Source organism: Apostichopus japonicus, chromosome 21 (assembly GCF_037975245.1).
Source record: "Apostichopus japonicus isolate 1M-3 chromosome 21, ASM3797524v1, whole genome shotgun sequence".
NCBI lineage: Eukaryota > Metazoa > Echinodermata > Holothuroidea > Aspidochirotida > Stichopodidae > Apostichopus > Apostichopus japonicus.
Genome location: NC_092581.1, coordinates 10,684,314 through 10,705,818, shown reverse-complemented (window position 1 = coordinate 10,705,818; position 21,505 = coordinate 10,684,314). Strand labels below are relative to the sequence as shown.

At 35.9% G+C, this 21,505-nt stretch overlaps 4 protein-coding genes across 5 annotated transcripts in view; all 4 read left to right on the top strand.

The window, feature by feature from the left end:
• Positions 1–1,348: 1,348 nt before the first annotated feature.
• LOC139963195 (baculoviral IAP repeat-containing protein 3-like) lies at positions 1,349–4,730 on the top strand. Its single transcript, XM_071963768.1, has 2 exons — positions 1,349–2,327; positions 3,100–4,730. Exon 2 carries the CDS (start codon positions 3,146–3,148, stop codon positions 3,863–3,865), a length of 720 nt encoding a protein of 239 aa, XP_071819869.1. The 5' UTR covers positions 1,349–2,327; positions 3,100–3,145; the 3' UTR covers positions 3,866–4,730.
• Positions 4,731–5,654: 924 nt separating this feature from the next.
• LOC139963194 (baculoviral IAP repeat-containing protein 3-like) lies at positions 5,655–7,566 on the top strand. The gene is made up of 2 exons (XM_071963767.1): positions 5,655–5,817; positions 6,594–7,566. Exon 2 carries the CDS (start codon positions 6,641–6,643, stop codon positions 7,454–7,456), a length of 816 nt encoding a protein of 271 aa, XP_071819868.1. The 5' UTR covers positions 5,655–5,817; positions 6,594–6,640; the 3' UTR covers positions 7,457–7,566.
• Positions 7,567–8,859: 1,293 nt separating this feature from the next.
• Positions 8,860–17,330, top strand: LOC139963187 (putative inhibitor of apoptosis). The gene is made up of 5 exons (XM_071963757.1): positions 8,860–9,960; positions 10,883–11,052; positions 12,304–12,388; positions 15,428–15,685; positions 16,879–17,330. Exons 1-5 carry the CDS (start codon positions 8,946–8,948, stop codon positions 17,073–17,075), a joined length of 1,725 nt encoding a protein of 574 aa, XP_071819858.1. The 5' UTR covers positions 8,860–8,945; the 3' UTR covers positions 17,076–17,330.
• A 1,093-nt stretch (positions 17,331–18,423) lies between these two features.
• The window catches only part of LOC139963181 (uncharacterized), a 34,323-nt gene continuing 31,241 nt past the window's right edge, over positions 18,424–21,505 (top strand). For both annotated transcript variants that reach the window (XM_071963738.1, XM_071963737.1), the window contains exon 1: positions 18,424–21,467. The gene's annotated coding sequence lies outside the window, so the exon portion shown is untranslated. The remainder of the gene's footprint in view (positions 21,468–21,505) is intronic.

Here is a 21,505-nt window from a genome sequence, read left to right as displayed (position 1 = left end):
ACCGCACGCAACTCTGTCAATCTGAAATAATCCTGTGTATCCTGATCTTACTGAGTATGCTGCTTTTTAACGATTTATCTAAAGAAAAGTTTGGTATACGTCAGGCCTCGACAAAGGCGGTCGCCAACTCGCCAATGGCGATTAGAATTTTGCGACTGGCGAGAAAAAATGCATTACGCTCTACAATTTGGCGAGTGGCTCATTCGCTCACTGCCTTTATACGATAGGCTTACTTTTAACTTGTGAGCCAATCAACAAATTTGGCATAATGTTTAACTCGACCAGTGAAAGCTGCAAGTTGGACACTCATTAATAATCGATGATAATAATTATTGCCAGTACCAAGCGTGATCTTAACTTGTTAACGATACTAACACATACACTGGTACAGTAGTCTGATGTCATGTCCAGTGAAAGTTACATATGGTCAGCCATGCCATTGCTTATAGGCCTATTTGTGGTCACTCATACAAACCAAGTCATAAACATTGTTTCACCGTTTTATATTTTCATATATATATATATCATGTTTTAAACACTTTGACGAACACAATTTAAATAGATCGTTTTTGCTGTAAACAACTAACAGTAACACTATAACGCGATATCCTAAGTTAGGCCATACTACCTAGGCTTATATCACACAAACATTTAGCGACAGAAAAAATGTAAAGTTAACGTTTCGGCGAGTAGAATTTTAGACTCGGTCGCCAGTTGGCGAGTATTTTTAGGTTTTTTTGTCGAGGCCTGGTATACGTTGACAGTCACGTAACTGACAAAACGGTTAAGTATAAAGTCCATTCAGAAATAAAATACACCGTATGAGATCAGTATTGCAATGGTAATGCAGCTGGGGAAAACCGGAATACCCGAAATTGGTCAAATCGGACCCCGGGTACCGTTTTCCCCCTATATGATTATTATATATTGCTAAATAACTCATGCACATACTAGACTTGCAATTATTGTAAAATTGCAATTTTGATCAGATAGATTAAAAATGCAATAGAACAACCAGGCTATGGGAAATACAATTATGCAATTAACAAGAAAAGAAATGCGATTGACAATGGCCAGTAAGAAGTTTAGTTCCAAAAAATACGCAATAGGAGCTGAGAGGTCACTGGGTAGTTTCAAGGTAGGTTCACTGTCTCTCGCAGAAGGTGGTACCCCTTCCCCACCTGATATATATATATATATATATATATATATATATATATACATATATATATAAATATTAATATGTATTAATATATATTTTAATATATATATATATTAATATATATATATATATATTTATATATATACATACTCGAACACCCCCCCCCCCCCCAATGGTTCGCCGTTAAAAAGACAGTTTGTTTGCCAAAAAAGCTTGTCAAATTCGCATTTAGTTTCCCCGCTGTGACTACTTTCTGGGTTCTCTTACTCCCGCTACAAATAGGTTCACCCGGGATAGCGACAGAAGGATTGTAGAGGGTGTCCCCCTCTACTCGAAACCCCAATGGTATGCCACTACTACGACGATTTGTTTGCCAAAAAAGCTTGTCAAATTCGCATTTAGTTTCCCCGCTGGGCCTACTTTTTGGGTCCTCTTACGCCCGTTACGAAAAAAGTGCCCCCTGGATAGCGACAGAGGCGTTGTAGAGGGTGTCTCCCTCTTCTCGAAAACCCCCCATGGTATGCCGTTACAACGACGATTTGTTTGCCAAAAGGCCTGTCAAATTAGAGGTTTTTTTTGTGGGTTATTTGTCACTTTACTCACAGAAACTAAATTTGCAAGCTCCACAAAACCAACCTTTTACCTTAAAACTGCAAAGGGAAAGTCTGGTACAACCCCACCCAAAGCATCCTTAATCGACCACCCACCTGTCGTCATTCCCAAAATTATTGTGATACCTGTGACTGAAAAATTCGATCGTAGCACGCAGCGTCGAGCCCGACGTGCAAGTGTGAAGACGTATATTCTCGACTGGCTTCAAAGAACCCAGTGACAGGATAAGGGTTAAATGTGGCCTTTATACTACACCGTAGTAATTTTCTGCTTTTGGTTTCTGCTATTGTTCGCTCTTATTGTCCGCTTCTATTGTCTGTGCTTATTGACCGCTAACTTGTACTGAGTGGTTATTGAAGACATACGTTTGCACTGCAACATTTATATCTTATAACATGTTATATGACAACTACAAGGGTGCAGTTCCTACTGCATATATCCATATTCCTACCACGGTCGAGTAAGTCTTTCTGCTACATATCACACGGCTCAATTCGGCGGATCACTGTCTATGAAAATAGGCTATCCTTTTTTCCCCCTCCAGTTTGGAACGGTAAGTCTACATATAATTACACATACACTAGACTTTTTGAACGGTGCTATCGGTTAATTCATGTTTTTGTTACTTCTTCTGTTGTAAAACAGTGCAAAATATGTTTTAAGGTAGTTTCCATTTTGTCGGTGCGTCATTCCATATACGTATACGTATGGATATTAGCCAAAGCCGAATAACTGAAGTGAGGTGTGAATTCACCTGTCGCGTTATCATGCATGGTCTTGTACTGATATATATATATATATATATATATATATATATATATATATATATATATATATATATACATCTATGAGTTTCAAAGCAATAACTCAGCATTTGCAATCTTCACTGCACGATTACCTCTCTAATGTTCAATGATGGCTTAAGCTCTTAACTATGTATTGATTTGAACTCCAACCGTTAAATTGTTCCTGTTAACATGCATGTTTAATTTGTTGTTTGGAAGTCTTACGATGCCATGTCTTCCTATAGCTCCAGTGTTGAAAAATGACAAAATCTATCATAAAGTAATGTCTGATGGAGTCATATGTCTGCCAATCTTGATAACACGTTTTAGAGCTTTGTCGATGGTTAACATCAATACTGTCTATGGTATTGGATTCACACTTAAATTATTGGCTTGTCAAAAACGCAATTCATTTCAAAATAAAGTGTCAAACTTGTTCTCATTGATCTGAGGTTTGTTCCGGTCAATCAGTTACCTTCATATCACGTACTTTAGTGATTGTTTAATTTTAATAACCAAATTTTAATGTCTTTACTGCAGATTTTGGAAGACATTACATTGGGTTTGTGTTGTAACTGGCTACAAAATGGTGCTTTTTGCAAAATTGAAAAGAATTACTGCATGCGAACCACGCAGAAATATAATGCCTGTCATTATGGAAAATGAGACATTTAAGGAGCTAGTTCCAAAAGGTATGGAATGTTACAAGAATCGTCTAAATACCTTTATGACTAAGGAGTGGAAAGGGGATATATCAATGAAGGATATGGCAGTCGCTGGTTTTTGCTACACTGGCACTACTGATAAAGTGGTTTGCCATAAATGCAAAGGAGTCATTTCCAACTGGTCGAAATTTGAAATTCCGAGCAGGCTTCACAAGAAGATCTATCCAAGGTGTGATTTTGTGAACACCTTACGAATGGATGCAATCAAGAAACGAATACAGTTTGACAGTCCTCAGAAGGAAACTGATTCTGGAGAAATCTCCGACAAGGAAGATGTCATGGAATTCTTCTTGAGTGAGTTCAACAGACTGATGTCTTTTGAGAAATGGCCGCTCAGCAGTCCCGTCGATAGGTACGATTTAGCTGACTCTGGATTCTACTGTGTTGATGGTACATCTGCAGTGATTTGTGTTGGGTGTGGAAAGGAAATATCAGACTGGAAGTTAGGAGATCGACCAAAGGAGAAACATCAAGATGTGGATGGAATGCCTTGTCAATTTGCTATCAATAAGGGTAGCGAGGAAGGTGACATGGACGTAGTTGAAATAAAACAATTTATAACGCACTGTTTGTCATCTTAAAAGTAACAATAACAGGCATATATATATATATATATATATATATATATATATATATATATATATATATATATATATATATATATATATATATATATATATATATATATATATATTGGTTATGGGTTATGGTTTATGGTTAGTTGGCGTCTATCTTGGCGCAGTGTGCTCTTTGTCCTATGGACAGAGCGAAGTATAGGTAAGAATTAGTTATCCGATGATCGCCCAAATGCCTGAAATTCTAAGTTACTACTACTAGTGTTCAACTAGTCTCAACATGCGTGTGCGTGTTTGTGTATGAACCTTGTAAAATATTTTATGTTAAGTATTGTATTTGATGAAGTAAAATAAAGATGTGAGACTATAACGCAAACAAGTACTAAGGCAAGAGTCGACAATGATATACAAATGATGGTATTTATGATATTGACGTGTTTGAAAGCTAATATATGATCATCACTGTAATATTTACATGCATACAAACAATAAATAACATAAAGGAAAACAAATGTAATGGAAAAGTTACCCAACTAGTTAAAGCATAAATATCATTTGCCAACCAAAGTTGTTATACCACGGTTGTGCATTGAATTTCATATTTACCATAAATTTCATCTTTTTCTGATAAACGTGTTTCTGTTAAGGATGTTTTTAATTAAAGTTTATAGACCAAGTTATCCATATAATATTTTTTTTATATACTGGAGCTTTTTTTGCTTTAATTTCGTTACGAAAGTATATGTTTATATTTATGTTTAAAAGTGTACGGAAATTGATATTACTTAATGTAAGACTTAAAAGTTTCTAGAAAGTACATTTCCGTTAGCGATGTGTTGAATAAAACGTTCATGTCAAAACGGATCCCTGACTCTTTCAGACTTTCAGAATTATCTTTAATTCTCGATCATGAAACAGCATATGGTCTTCAAACTGTACACTTTGTAGTGTAATCGTCCACTTTTAAACTTGGAACTGACCGCTACAGAGTACATCAGTGACAATTCGATTGATTCGGACGGTTAAGGGGTCTGTCGTACCCTATCTTCCCCTACTATGATATACTTTCACCTACTCTAGTTCAAAATGTAACCATTATGGTTGGTACATTTGTGTGTGCCAAAATAGACAAAGCCATTAGTTGTCATAGTGTATATATGCTGAATAGTAGGACACGTTAGTTGAAGAAAGTTCTATCTATGCTCTAACGGCGTTAACGTTATAACTTTACATTAGTTGCCTTTCTAGGCTATATGGTATCTTCAAAAAGTGGAACATTCAACAATCTCCCTCACCCTTCCCCTCCCACTCCCCTTTACTGTCACCTTCCCGGAAAAACAGAAGAAAAAACACGATACCGCGTTATCAGGACTTTTAATGACAAATTAATTGATACACCCGTTCACATAATGCACGAATTCGAAGCCTAGGTTTAGTAAAGCCTCTCACACAAACTTAACATAGCGGATGTTTGCAAAGTGGCATGCACAATCATTTCAATTAGCATCTGTTTAATTCTTAGTGCAGTATTTCCGAAATTAATGCTATACCCAAACCAACCCCTGGTGAAAGATAATCACCCCCCCCACCACCCCTACTATACATGATCACATAACACACACCGTGAGAGTACGCACGTACGTGGTTAAGTACCAAATGAGTGTATATTTTGGTATTTGGCAATGACATATAGCTAGCATATTGCCTGACATATTTCTCGAATATGTATATTCCCTGCAGCTCTAGAGAACGCTGTGTGAGATATTGAAGACAAACATTTGCACTGCAACCTTTGCACCTTATAACATGTTATATGATAACTACAAGGGTGCAGTTCCTACGGTATATATGCATAGTCCTACCACGATACAGTAAGTCTTCCTTCTACACATCACCCGGCTCAATTGGGCGGATCAGTGTGCATGAAAAATAACCTATTTTTCCCTCAGTTTAAACCGGTAAGTCTACATATAATTACACGCTAGACTTTCTGAAAGGTGTTATCGGTTAATTAATGTACTTAATTGTTACTTCTTCTGTTGTAAAACAGTGAACAATATGTTGTAGGGTATAGTTTCCGTTTTGTCGGTGCGTCACATATGGATATTAGCCTAAGCCGAATAACTATTCGAAGTCAATTTGAAGAAGCAAAAATTCCACTGTATACGATAGTTTGGGATATTCGCAAGGTGTGAATTCACCTGTCACGTTATCATACATGGCCTTGTACTGATATATACATACATCAATGTGTTTCAAAGCAATAATTCAGCATTTGCTATTCATCTTCACTGCACGATTGGGCTGTAATGTTCAATGATGATTGAGGCTTAACTATCTATTGATTTGATCTCAAACCGTTAAATTATTCCTTTTAATATGCATGTTTAATTTTTTGTTTGGAAGTCTTAAGATGCCAGCATATCTTCCTATAGCCCACATGTTGAAAAATGACGAAATTCTTTACAAAAGTAATGTCTGATGGAATCAAATGTCTGTCAATGTTGTTTAAGAGCTTTGTCGGTGGGTGAAATTAATACCAACCGAAATTGTCTACGATATTGGACTCACACTTAATTTATTGGCTTGTCAAAAAACACAATTTATTTCAAAATAAAGTGTCAAACTTATACTCAGTGATCTGATGTTTGTTCCGGTCAATAAGTTACCTTCATATCACGTACTTTAATGATTGTTTAATTTTAATAACCAAATTCTAATATCTTTACTGCAGATTGTTGGACGACATTCCGTTGGGTTTGTGTTGTAACTTGCTACAAAATGAGGGTTTTTGAAAAATTGAAAAGAATTACTAAAAGGGAACCACCCAGAAAGATAATGCCTGTCATTATGGAAAAGGAGAAATTTAAGGAGCTATTTCCAAAAGATATGGACTCAAAAGGTATGGACCCAAACGGTATGGACCCAAAAGGTATGGACCAAAAAGGTATGGACCAAAAAGGTATGGACCAAAAAGGTATGGAATGTTACAAGAATCGTCTAAATACCTTTATGACTAAGGAGTGGAAAGGGGAAATATCAATGAAAGATATGGCAGTCGCTGGTTTTTGCTGCACTGGCACTACTGATGAAGTGGTTTGCTATGAATGCAGAGGAGTCATTTCCAACTGGTCGGAATTTGAAGTTCCGATCAGGCTTCACAAGAAGATCTATCCGGGGTGTGATTTTGTGATCAAGTTATCAGAGAATGAAATCAAGAAACGAACACAGTTTGACAGTCCTCAGAAGGAAGCCGATTCTGGAGAAACCTCCAACGAGGAAGATGCCATGGAATTCTTCTGGAGTGAGTTCAACAGACTGATGTCTTTTGAGAAATGGCCGCTCAGCAGTCCCGTCGATAGGTACGATTTAGCTGCTACTGGATTTTACTGTCTTGATGGTACATCTACAGTGATGTGTGTTGGATGTGGAAAGGAGGTATCAGACTGGAAGTTAGGAGATCGACCAAAGGAGAAACATCAAGATGTGGATGGAATGCCTTGTCAATTTGCTACCAATAAGGGTAGCGAGGAAGAAGACATGGACGAAGTTGAAATACAACAATTTATAAGGCGCTGTATTTCAACTAAAAAGTAACAGAAATCAGGTGCCAAAGAGAGACTTTACATATCGATTTCATGATATATCACATGCTTAAATTAGACTCGAAGCACTATCTTATATATATATATATATATTTCATATATATATATATATATATATATATATATATATATATATATATATATATATATATATATATATATATATATATATATACATATGTATACATATATATATATATTCATATATATCTATATCCACAGTTATTCTACTGGTGTGTCATTTCACACTCTAGAACCTAAATGTAGATACCCTGACATAGTGGGTTTAATATGTACTTGACATTGATATACGATTTAACATATCATAGAATGCAATGTTGTCAAATTAAAGCACTAACAGACATGTTTGTGAAGTTTTAGCAAAAGCAATACAAATATTTTGCATGGACGGGGAGGGGTGGGGTGTTCGTAAGAAGACGCTCTTGTTGTCATGTGAATCTTTTTAATATAGCTAATCAATCTTACCGACATCAGCCTTTTCTTTTATATCCAAACATCAAAGACTTTTTATTAAAATTATGAAATTTCTGTGTTTCAAAGCAATTTAAAACTGTATGAACAGTTTTATTATAGTGTTGAAATAAAGTAACTAATAGATCAATATGCCACGGGTTATCCTTCATCAATTTTTCTCACCGCGTCACCATTAAAATATTTTCATTTTTAACATACGTGAGTTTTCCTGCATTATCATGTAATATTTTAAGGTAATATTTTTTTCCACTCATCATTTAACTTAACGAGCTCTATACTAGGTTATAAAAAAAACACCGAACGTTTCATCTAATTCACGTTCTGGCAACATGGCGATGGCAAATCTAACAAACACGCTCATTATCAATTAAAGACACCAGCAATTAGCTTGCCAACAATTTCAGAATCTGGAAGAAGAATCCTATGGTATTGTAGAAGGAAAATCACATCCAGGGATAGCATATATGGCAAATTGGATAAAAAAAACAATTAACAAAACAGATTAAGAGTTTTCCGTCAAAACGATTTTTGAAGTTTGACGAGACGTTCCAAGTGCGTAAAATGAGTATTTGCAGATATGTTGACCTTTGGTCACATTTGGTACCAAGTAGGCAAAACGGCCAATTGTTTTTTTCTACCATATTAAACGCCACTGTAGTTAGAAAATCGCGTCAATTTGCAAAACGTTTTTTTTAAAAATATTTTGCGACGTCTCAGTCGTTATTTGTGTGAAGTCTCAAGTATGATGTCCATTCAACGCTGCCGTAGAATCTACCCACTCTCAGGGAAAAATTTCGCAATTGTGGGAAGTTCCCTTTGTGTTGCAATATACGTCGCGGACTTTCAACCTGTGACCTTCGATTCAGTATATGATCAAGAAGAAAACAGATGAATATGAAAGGTAAACAGTACGCAGGAAAGCAGCGCGGCCATGACAGACGATAACTACACGTACGAACAGGAGAGAGGCCACATACTGCTTCAGAATGTCGACTCTAACTCGTACAAATGATGTTAACAGCCATGAAAATCAAAATATTTTGAAGAGCTTATTTAAGCGAATAGATAATACATTTGTTGAAAAGAAGAGATCGCTTATGAAAGATGGAGATTTCAATCGTAGCTTCACGGGTGTTGACATGAAAAAGGATGGCAATAGATTGAAGACATATATGGCAAGCGAGTGGCAAGGGGAAGTGTCTGTGAGCGATATGAGTTCAGCGGGATTTTGTTTCACTGGTGTTAAAGACACAGTCGTTTGTTTTTCGTGTAAGGGAGTTCTGTCTTCTTGGGAAGCATGTCACATTCCAATAAAAAGACACATCAAGGCGTTTCCTTTTTGTAAGTTCGCGAAAAAAATTGTGAAGAATAGTCCTTGGAATAAAAAGAAATTACAGTTTGATGCTGTTGTCACCCAGCCTGCTGTTGACGGAAGATTCGAAAATGAAATTGTAGATACGATACCGCTCTTTAGCACCGAATACAATCGCTTATTATCCTTCTTAGCATGGCCAAATAACCACTTCGTTAAGATTAAGAAGCTTGCGAAAGCCGGATTTTATCTTGAAAGAGCAGGGGTCAAATGTTTTGCGTGTTTCGCGGAGGTTAAAGACTTGAACGATGAGGATCGAGCAAAGGAGATCCACCTGAAGGAATCACCAGATTGCCCTTTCAGTAACGGCCTTTTTACTGGCAATAAAGAAATAACACCAGAGGAACTAAACCAAGCCACGACATATTTCATGCGGCATGGTAAGCAGTCACGTCTGATCACACCAGTCCAGTGCACAGATCCTATGGAAGATATCACGCCATCTAGTGTCGACCAAGGCAACTTACCGTCAGAGATAACTAGGTCTGATGGAGATAATCCTATGTATCTGAAAGCGAAACATGAAGATTACTTCAGAGAAAAACAAAGACTGGAATCTTTTGTGAATTGGCCAAAAGATCACTTCTTGCAACCTGTGGTGTTTGCTAAGGCTGGCTTCTTCAAATCAGGTAAGATATTATAACAACGTGTAGGACAAATGGTGTATAGGCTACGTCTACCAAAACTCTTTGTTTTATGAAAATGATAGAAGAATAGGCCTACTGAAGGAAATTGCTCATTTCTACGATTGTTCAAAATGGAAAGTTTTTATAAGTTTGTTATGTAATTACATGTATTAAAATGTAGGCTACTTCATTTTGTACTCTGCGAGTTACTATATAGCGAGCAAATCATTTTCGTACGGAAGAAATTATTTGCAGTACAAACTATGGCTATATGTAACTTACTTTGATATCATAATTTGCCTTTCTTATATTACTTTATATTGTATAATAAAATTGTACACCCTATTGTTGAGGTGAATGAATATCATTAAATAACATTATAAAATGATTAACATATGTAGCCTAATCAATTTGTTACAAAAAAGGTCTTAATTAATATGAAATGAACAATTATACTGAATATGTTTAAAATGCATGGATAACTTAGTGTATTAACATTATAGTCTGCTGCAGATGGTTTGATTTTGTATTTATTGGGGTAGCGGGGGAGGGGGGGGGGGTCTAAAGCCACAGATATCTGCCCTCCTAGAAATTATCAGATTTATTTTTTAGGAAATAGGTCATGCCTTCCCCCTAGAAAAGAGTACCCCACCCCTCCATCTAAGCAGAAGTCTAGTTATACGCCCCTGTAGTACATAAAACAATGGCCGGTTGACACCCACCCCCCCCCCAAAAAAAAAAGAAAAAGAAGAAGCAAAACCTAAACAGAGAAAAAACTTAATTCTATACCGTTATTGTTTTCGATTGATAATGCTTCTATGTCGTTCACCAGCTTTGAGTTTCTGTACTATACTTATACAGCTAGCAGATGCTGTTGGAATTGCTGCTATCTTATTTCCATAAATTCAAATGTTTTACTTTATAGATACATCAGATAAAGGAGACAAAGTGACGTGCTTTTACTGTGGTGTAAACCTTGAGCAATGGGAAGAAGGTGATGACCCACAAAATGAACACTACGTGAACTTCCCTAACTGTAAATGGCTTGAAACTGAACTAAGCATGAAACGGGTCAAAGAAATGAAAGGGGAAAAAGTAAGTATATGTGTATTATATCGATTACTGTGCTTATATAAATATATATATATATATATATATATATATATATATATATATATATATATATATATATATATATATATATATATATATATATATATATATATATAAATATATATAATATATATAATATATATATAAGATTTTGATTTCAAACCTCTCGTTATACTGTTCATGACAGGCCATAACATTGTTTTGTTCACTGTGTATATACTTTCTATTTCACAGGCAACCAATAATAACAGGTTCGAATAACCTGCTCGTACTTGAAAATTATGGCCTCATGACATTTACATAAGAGGCGATAGAGAGTGTTATATATATATTAGACATTGATTTAATTAATATTTGACATACTGTTATCAAAATGTGTTTCGTTCTTGCATATTCCTTTCCCTTCTGTTTTTCCGTCTCTTCGTATACAATGTACTTAAAAGATAACTTTAGACAGAGTTTCAGTAATGAAATGTCATAGTCCGAGAAAAAACAAAAGAAACATTTAAGTTCTAGGAGTGTTTCTGTAGCTTTGATTTGATTTTGTTTATTTATTTGTTTTATCACAAAGAAATTACAAAGTGAAAGGAAGTCTTCTATTAAGCCTGAATTGGCTTAACAGAGTAGAAGACTCCCCGGTAAAGAAGAAAAGTTGAATGAGCAGAATGATACAGATACTCTATGGAGATTCTATCAAGATTCTACTCCATTTAAAACATGCTAAATCTTTGGAATGTAACTTTAAGACTAACTTGCTGATGACGTCGTTTCGTCATGCAGTACAGTCCTAAATGTTAGGTTTTATCCATTGTTTCTACTTAATAATAAAGAATTGTTCTATTACCTTCACATAAAAAAAAAGCAGATCGCCTTTGGATGACACTCAACATCATTTGTCCTTCAGAAATTTGCAACGAATTGTAACATATATCACTTGAGGCCTTATACAACTGTTATGGTTACCCGTTGAGTTTTATGCATCTGAGTATAACTGACCAACTGGTCTGCGTATTAGACTTAATGATCCAGTCACTTTAATCATGATGAACTTCAGCTGTTTAAAGGGTCATTCCTCCAAATTTAAATGGGGGTATAGAAATGCCACTTCTAACGGTCTACCTAAATTCATCATTTAAACATGAGTTCAATGCCGATACATATTTTGCAATTGTGTCACTTTCAGTATTTCATATAATAATCGAATTGTGCATTTTTGTTGTTGTATATTTTCAGTCTACCGCTGACGTCATCCCTTCACAAAATGAACAGAACGAAATTATAACATCGACTCAACAGATTAAGGACACAGTTGACAAAGGTAAAAAGGTTTGACTTCCTCGAATAAACTGTTTGAATTGCATGACTATATTTCGATAAACGTTTAGTCATCGGCGTCGACAGTGAAGGTGTAGGTGGAGCAATGGCAATTCAAATTAAGCTTTCGCACTGTTGCATGTACGTAACATAATCCAACATCGAAAGATATCCTATCGTTATATCTTTTATGCATGCTATTGCAACTATACAACTGATAGCTGGTGGCCTATTGGATCCCGTGCCACATCTCCCTTGATTTCGCAAAAGAACCTATAAGCCTAACCAACTACTCAGCAACGTTCTATGTACGCGTTTGCAATAATGGTTTACTACCACACAGGCACGGAATTGGTAATTTATTCTAAAAAACTATTTAAAATTTTCATACGTATTTTCATTTTTTATTTTTTCATAACCCACGGAATTCTGTGTTTCAGTTTGTTATAACCGACAACAAAAGTCACTTGAGTTCCAGTTTATATGGTGGGTCGACCGTTATATTTGTTACCATACAGACACCGATTTGTGAATTGATCTCTAAGAATATGAGCTTTTCATACTTACATTCATTTTCGTTTTGTACATTCACGGTATTGTTTGCTTTTGCAATTTGTAACAATAAACAAGTCAATATGTGAATTCCTGCCTACAGGCCTTCGCAAAGGTTTCTTTCAAATGGTCTCGTTTACGTAAATGAGAAAAATCCGCTGATTCTTTGTTTTTATTGTTTGTATCATTGCGAAAAACGTAGACGGTATTGAAATATTAAAACTCTATTTATACGTAGAAAAGTTTTATTCTATCGTTAGGGGTTGATTTTAAGAACACAAGCTTTTCATATGTATTTGATTTGTTACAATTGGCAAAACAATGCAATACATTCCAGTTGAAATGTGCCGGGGGCATTTTTTTTCCCCAGCACGGTAAAGGCCAACATTTGCATACCTCGCTCTTATTGGCTGGGGTTCGTATGCATGAGCTTCATTACAATATCAACTAAGCAGCAGCTGCACAGAATCGCTCATCACATACCACTTTATACAAGGACAGTTTGCTACACTCAGAATATAAAACAGTCTATAGCAGCAGACTGTATAACGCGTTTGAGTAGAGTTAATATATTTGTTGGTTTGTTATGCCACAGGTGTAGAGGGTCTGTGGTTATGCATCGCACAACTCTGTTTCTGTAAATTTAAAGAAGTTAAATCAAACCGAAACAGTTTGAAGATGATACAATATATCACCATATAAAATAAACGTAAGACAATTTCTAGGTTCAATAACTATCATCCACAGTGGCACTACTAACATGACTAAATACTAGGTCTATATCTTTCGTATTATATTATCTGAAAACCGTGCCAAAGGATCATAATTAACCGTGTCGAAGGGTCATAATTTTGAAAATCAAATCAATATCTATGCTCAAAAGATAAGAGTCTATTAGTTTAAAATTTAAAAGCATCTCAAGTAAATAGTCATCAAGAAACTGTCAAGCTGTCCAATGTTTTCATGCAGTTTTGAAGCAAGCAAACGCATGGTACTAATCTGCGTACATTGCCATCGCAGTACTCTGTACAGCAAGTTCTACCATCACTTCGAAGCTTCACCCTTGTCAAAACTAACTTATTCAATTTATTGGCTTTTCAGTTTTGCATCATAAACCTAAGTAATTCTTATCTTCAAAGAAGGACAGTCATGTACAAAGAGACGTGTACACTCCCAGTCCATGGTCGCAGTATTGTTTTACGAACTTATGGATGTACATGTACACAATCAAGTCCGCGCAAAACAAAGAACAAACTTTTTAACAATTTTTAGTAACAAAGTTGTCTTCTGTCGCACGTGTATGTACATGTACATACACACAGAGAAAGCATAGCGAAAGCCAGAATTTCCCAATTCAGCATCAAAAGTGCAAGTCCTAACCAATGAGAAGCGAGGTTTGTAAATGATGGCCTTTACTGCGCTGGAAAAAAAAATCGCTGCCCGGGGGGGGGGGGCGGGGGGTGTGACCGTGGTATTTTTGGTTATGTCTGAAATAGGTAATGTACAACATAGCGACAATTAAGTGAGATTCAATGAGTCCATTGAAGTCGGCAAACCATTTCCCTACAAAGTTGTACCATTTTTAAAAGAGATTGGTTTGGATGAATTTTCCTCGGGCATTGATGGCATGTCGGATACCCGACTATACGGGGATGGCCGTTTAACATGCCCGATGCAAGCAATAAGTCTAAGTTGAGGAGTCCTGGAATTTTGCTTCCTTAAAAAAAATGTGTTTATTCTCTTGTAATATGACAGAAAAGAAGACTTGCAATTGGCTAGATATGATTTATTTGAAGGTGACAAGTTAGGTCTATATCAAATATGTTTCAATGTCTAGTTGACTATTATATACGATGGGGGCCAATTGAAAATAGGAGTTCCGTTCAGAAAGTGGCGTAATGCTATATTAGAAGCGGACTGAATGTTCGGGCAATTGAGCAGTACCACTGCCCGAGGGCCCAGAGAAATACCCCCTCCCTCTCCTCCTCCCCCCTCCCCCCGTCAATGATAAACCCGATGTAACCTCTTAACCAAATCCGATGTTTAATACGCTCACCTATAATTTATGTTTTAATATTGTGGGTCTATCAATGTGAACTTGAAATGTATTCATGAGTGTGCTGAATCTCGACACTTCATATATATATATATATATATATATATATATATATATATATATATATATATATATATATATATATATATATATATATATATATATATATATATATATACATATACATATACATATATATATATATATATATATATATATATATTGCGCCAGGTGGAGGAACGCCTAGTGACATTTTAGTTTTACCCGGTGGCACAGAATGATCAACATCTCTCCGCCCCAGTATATGTTATTTGATTAAAGTTTGTAAGTACGCAATTGGGTGTATGTTTTTTGATGAACAGAGAAAGAGAGAATGAAAACGGTTAAATTGAGTCAACGAGTTAACAACAAAAACGCCTCTTTCTTCCTCATCAGAAATCGAAGAACCCTCCATTCCTGATATGAGTGAAGATATTCTTAAATTGGGTTACAGCAAGGAGATAGTCGAACACGTTATAAACGAACGACTAGAATCAGATGAAATCCCATTCCAGGATTCAGGGGAGTTACTGCAGGCAGTCATGAAAGAAGAAGAGATTACGGAATTAGAAAACAAACGCAGCGGCCAGTTTGAAAAATCATCCGTCAGTTCAGAAACAGCCCGCAGCGAGACTAACGGGCGTGAAAAGCAAAGTGAGTACCGTACAATTTAACAGGTTATTGAAGTATTTTGATTTGAAACCTTATCATCTGAAATGAAATGAGTTTAATTATAGGTTACAGAGAGGAAACAAAGTAGACCATACAGACAGTGTAATTGAACGCATGCCACCGTCTGACAAAGGATATGCATATATACACACAGTATACGCAGTACAATATATATATCTATATATATCTATATATCTATATATATATATATATATATATATATATATATATATATATATATATATATATATAGTATACTCAGTATAAACAGTATATACGCAGTATACGCAGTGTATAGTATAAACACCGTATACACAGAATATACATAGTATACGCAGTATAAACAGTGTATACGCAGTACACGATAATGATACTCTTCAGCAGCGCAGAAAGATCGCTTTCAACGGAACCAACATATAATTTTGTCGATATTATTTCAATATATCGAAATGACCATGAACTGATGAAGGGCGGAGTAGTATATGACAGATTTCTGACTCATGCGTTACTGTGTCCTCGACCTACACTGAACAACGTGAAAGTAGCCTACAAGACAACGGATCAAACTTACAGCCTACAATTTGTTCAATGTCGCCTGCATTGTGGTTCAAGGCGCGTACAGATTGGAACTTTCCGTCGTATATGTGCACTTTCTATCCTTGTACCTATTTGCGAGATACGGAATGAAGATTCACAAATGTTTTTCGAGTTGGCTAGCATCCTGATTGATCTCTAGAGTATGGCAAAGTATGTCACCAAAACAGAAATATCATTGATCGATACAGGTGGCAAAATGTCTACAGTGGAATGACGACTTTCCTTACTGGTTTCGAACCTCTGGACATGCAATCAGCGTCCATAGCCTAGTGGTTAGGGTGTCCGCATATATAAAGCGTAATGACAGGGTTCGAATCTCGGTGGAAGACTGTGGAAGTTTTTTCACTGTTCTGAATTTTCCAATTCATTAAAATGCCAAATATATATATATATATATATATATATATATATATATATATATATATATATATATATATATATATGCAAAGGGCACGTCACCCTGTACCCTGGTTTTAGCGCCCTCCCTATACGCTTAGAGAATCACCAGTTTGTAAATATAAATATATAATCGATCTATCGCATGTTAAATTTATCATTTTGTCTGCATTATCCTGTAGAAATGGAAGCCCTGGAAGCGAAGATTGAAGAACTTAAAGAAAGGAACGCTTGCAAAATTTGCCTCGACGAAGAAGTGAAGATTATTTTCATTCCTTGCAAGCATCTCGCAGTTTGTGAAGCCTGTGCGGAAAAGGTAGAAATCTGTCCAATTTGTCGAGAACATATTGATGACAAATTGCAGGTCTTTATTCCATAAATCAAGTTGTTTTTAATTAACTGTTAAAGAACAATTTCTTTTAGTATTCTTATAATACTATATTTATTGCCTTTATTGTCTCTATGTCATCTATTTCTTTGGGCTTTCTTTTTTTTTGACTATTTCACCAATTACCATGTATTGTCATAATTCTGCTGTACATACTCAGTTGGACGTACTATCATGGAAGAACTATGGAGGAACTAGAATCTTAATTAACTTCTGTACATAGTCTAGTGAGAATTCCCTTCCATCCTTATATTAGAATAACAAACATCGTTTCATAACTTACAGATTTCCCACAACTTTTCTATTTTTGTTTTATGGGGGTGAGGGATTTGATGATCGTTTTTGCTATCAGGCAATTAATTTGTGTAATCAAGTTTAACATTTTAATGTATAATTAAGAACTTTTGTGTTATCGAGGAACAGAAACACAAGATCTATTTGAATGTCATTAAAATAGACCAATTTGGCTCTATTTTCTCTATTCTCACTAGTGGATAATTATGTGCACTGTTCTTGGGGTGTTTTAAGCAATCTCAAATTGTCTTAACTTTTACAATACATGAACTTTCTTTCATGTTCTTCTACACCCGAGCCACAACAAACAAACCAGACCCGACGTTATCCTGAGTGCAACACTTTTGCTGATTGATCTAGACTATACATATTGAGTATGCCACCTTAATATCACAGAATGTTTTAACGTAAAGACATAGATCTGTACACTGTTTGCTTATTCCTCTTATTTTTCCGGCCTCTATGAATATATATATATACATTTTTTTCTGTCTCTTACGTTCGTTGCAGATGTTTTCGATACATTCAATTCGTGTACCTTTCATTTCATTTGTATGTGTATACACGTGGTTACATTTTTCTAGTTTTACTCAGTACACATTTGTTCCACGGTATCATTAAACAAACCACAACATCTGGTACTCAGTACACCATTGTAACACGGTATCATTACATGGGGCACATGAGACGATTTCATCACCCCACCCCCCCCCCCCCGTCCCCAAAGTTACTAAAATGAAGTTTGCTTCCCTTTATCATTACCAGGCTCTGCAGTGCACAGCTCACCCAGACTCTTTATGTTTAAATAATTATTTTACTGTTGCTATAACTATGTATTAACAAAATATGTACTTCATTGTGATTTATTGGCAGAAATAAACGAAACAAAATGAATTAGTAATATGAGCATAGACTCATTTATTCTCGAACCATTAAAGTGTTGACTAAACTAGAAGACATCCCCTACGTTTTATTTTATACCGTCACAATTTCCTTCTATTCCGAAAACACTGGAATAAACTGTTACACTTCATTTGTGGAACAGGGGATATGGGTGGTTACATGAGTAACTCGGGTTAATATGTAAGTTAGAAGCAAACATCGGTGCCCCTACACTTACAAAATCATGATTTGTTGTGGGTTTATCAGTTGTAATTTAACATTTGTGACAAATTGTAAAGTTGAGTGCATGACATCTCAATTAAACAACCGAAATTGGGTTTCTATCAATACATAAGACACAATTTTGTACCAGTGCATTTTGCTCAATTGTAGCAAATGGAATGATATCAACTTTCGTGAAGCACTACGTGCAAGACAAAACCGTCAAATGGTATGAAGACGACATTATTAAACCATTAGCAGTACTTGGTTCAATTGTAGCAAATACAAGGGCGGCGGAAGCACTTTCAATCTGGGGGGCACCAACGTCGAAGGGCACTTAGCAGAAATTCGATTGGACTGATGCAGCCTGATATTTAGTACCCTTTATAACTCTTATTGTATTATCTTATTTGCGTATACACATCACTCCATCAACGCCACCACCCCCCTCCCCCCCCCCCCATCAAGGAAACAATGCATATTAGCACTGCAATATCTAATGTGCAAATTGGGAAACAAGGAAAAAGACAAAATGAGGTGAAATCATTATAAAGTCCAAGTCCCTGCATACGTACGCGATCGATACATGCATGAAAGCAAATGAAATATGTCAAAATACTGAAAGAAAAATAATTTTCTATGTGTTTTTCAATGGTTAAACTGATATTATTATTATGATTATTATTATTGTAACGACTTTCCGAATAATTCTAACCAATTTGGAAGGGTTATAACACGGCCTATGATTGTATGTTATTGGCATGCGATGTTATAACCAACGCATGCTTATATGATATGCACATTAACACGTTGAATGCGCGCTACTACCACAGGCGTAGGAGCCCAATTTGAATTGGGAGGCTGTAACGACTTGCCCGAAAAATATAACCAACATCATTTCGCGCGTTCAACACGTCAATGTCAATATCATATAAGCAAGCGTCGGTTATTACATCGCATACCATCGTGTACCGTACGGTCCGTGAAAGTTGCGCAGTACACCGCGGGATGCCCATCTAAACAACGAAATGTCTTATGTAGATGGCGAAAAAGCATGGAGGTCCAATTATGTCAAAACTCTCTTTTACATTAGTAATGGCTAATTAGTTGGCCAAGCTTCGAACTTTAATTTAATTACCAAGGAGATTGTTTAATTAATTTCTTTTAGATGTATCTACGTATATTGCAATTTATTTTTCTTTCAGTAGGTGCCCGTTTATCATTTTCAAACAAATACAGACATCTAACAATGGGTGACTATGACCACCTGTTTTTTTTTATAATATGTAAACAAAATAAAAACATATTCCAAAGCAGAGGAGCCATAGAGTAAAGCATTTTGCTGGAACTTACCAGCAGCGCTTCATTTTATTCAAACTTATCTGCAATTGAACTAATAAAATGTTTCCACTTACAAAATCCCAGTGACCATGCAAACCTTCCTTGTTTATTATATTTGAATTATGCCTTCCAAAGGAGTTCTACCAGCTATACACGGAGGGCGTTGTGGTCAAGTGGTTAAGGCAGTGGACTTGTGATATAAGGATTACAGGTTCGAGCACTGGCCAGATCATTGCGTTGTGTCCTTGGGCAAGGCGCTTTATCTCCATTGCCTCTCTTCACCCAGGTGTATAAATGGGGACCTGCGAGGTAACTTGTAAATATAGTTGCGTGCGCCGGTGTGTGGCTGCACCCTATGGGAAGTCCCCAGGGTGCACCGTGGTGCCCCAGGAGAGATTGATTGAATTGTGCACACTTTGGCGTGTGGCTGTGACAAGTTACCAATGACCAGGGGTTAAGTTGTAAAGTCATGTGAGGAGGCATTAGCCTCATACAAGACTGTAAACCTTCAACTTTTAACTTTATACATATCTTTAATTCTTGTATACCGCCCTCGTATAATAGCAAACGCACACAACAGTATTCGAATATGTAAATAGTCTTCTGTAAAAAGTCTACGCAAAGGTCGTTAGTACAAGTGTGAATCACAAACAAACAAAGACCATGGAATTCCAAGGCTTGTAAAGATATTTGCTATTCCTGCCAGAATGAAAAGGTTTCAAAATACAGTTAACAGTGTTGTTCATAGTCATGAGCTTTTAACGTTAGTGGGCATTATCTATGTGTAACTATCAGAATACAATACCGATTCCTTACAACGTAAAGTAGTGTAATATATTGAGTCTATGCATTATAAATATATAATCAACTTTCTTTGGGAATTGTTTCAATAAGACACAAGACACAACCGCTTACAGTATTGTTATAACACTGTTCTGCTCGCAAAAAAAATGTAATAAAATTGTATGAGTTCAATTGGACTCGCCCTCTGTAGTGTATATTTTATACTTTTCCATCTCATTTTTCATCATTTTTATAAATAAATCACAGAGAAAGTCTGAATATCTGAACAAAAATATTAAAACATTTGTAAATTACGGTTATGCATACTTTTTTATCTGAAAGTGTGAAAATTGGTTATTTTCATATCTTTATTGTTTTTAACATTTTGTTCGCATCGTCAAAATAGAACTGTATGGAACTTAACCCTTTAACACAGTCTACAGAGAGGACAATGTCTCCGTCCAATACGCTGTCATTATAATATATTAACGTCTTGAAGTTAAGAATTAACGTTCAGATGTTGTTGTTTTATTCTCAAAGATCTTAACTATACTACAGTCCTGCTGTATTTCGTTAAAACGATTTTTGTTTCATTCCCCTCCCCTGGTTTTTCAATGTGTGATAGTTAACAATAATGCATCTTCTATGCTTCCGTACACAAGGAATCAAAATAATGTTTGGACTTTTCCCTTTATGTCGCAACGCAATGCAATGCATGCGATTGATCGTTTACATTCGAGCATCATTGTCTACGTATATGGTATGTGAGCTGTAAAAATATATCTTTCCCGTCGCAACTGAGAAAAATGCTTCGGTAACTTAGAAGGTTGCTTTATTAATAAGCTTCTAATTTGTTTTTAGGTAAGTTCAACGGTTAAAGTATTATTCGATTTCTTGAG

Bases quoted from the DNA above. Each gene is read 5' to 3' on its own strand.
- LOC139963195 (XM_071963768.1), top strand. From the start codon at position 3,146: ATGGTGCTTTTTGCAAAATTGAAAAGAATTACTGCATGCGAACCACGC.
- LOC139963194 (XM_071963767.1), top strand. From the start codon at position 6,641: ATGAGGGTTTTTGAAAAATTGAAAAGAATTACTAAAAGGGAACCACCC.
- LOC139963187 (XM_071963757.1), top strand. From the start codon at position 8,946: ATGTCGACTCTAACTCGTACAAATGATGTTAACAGCCATGAAAATCAA. The intron at 11,053-12,303 runs GTAAGTATATGT...GTATATTTTCAG, and splicing joins AAGAAATGAAAGGGGAAAAA to TCTACCGCTGACGTCATCCC. The intron at 12,389-15,427 runs GTAAAAAGGTTT...CTTCCTCATCAG, and splicing joins TAAGGACACAGTTGACAAAG to AAATCGAAGAACCCTCCATT.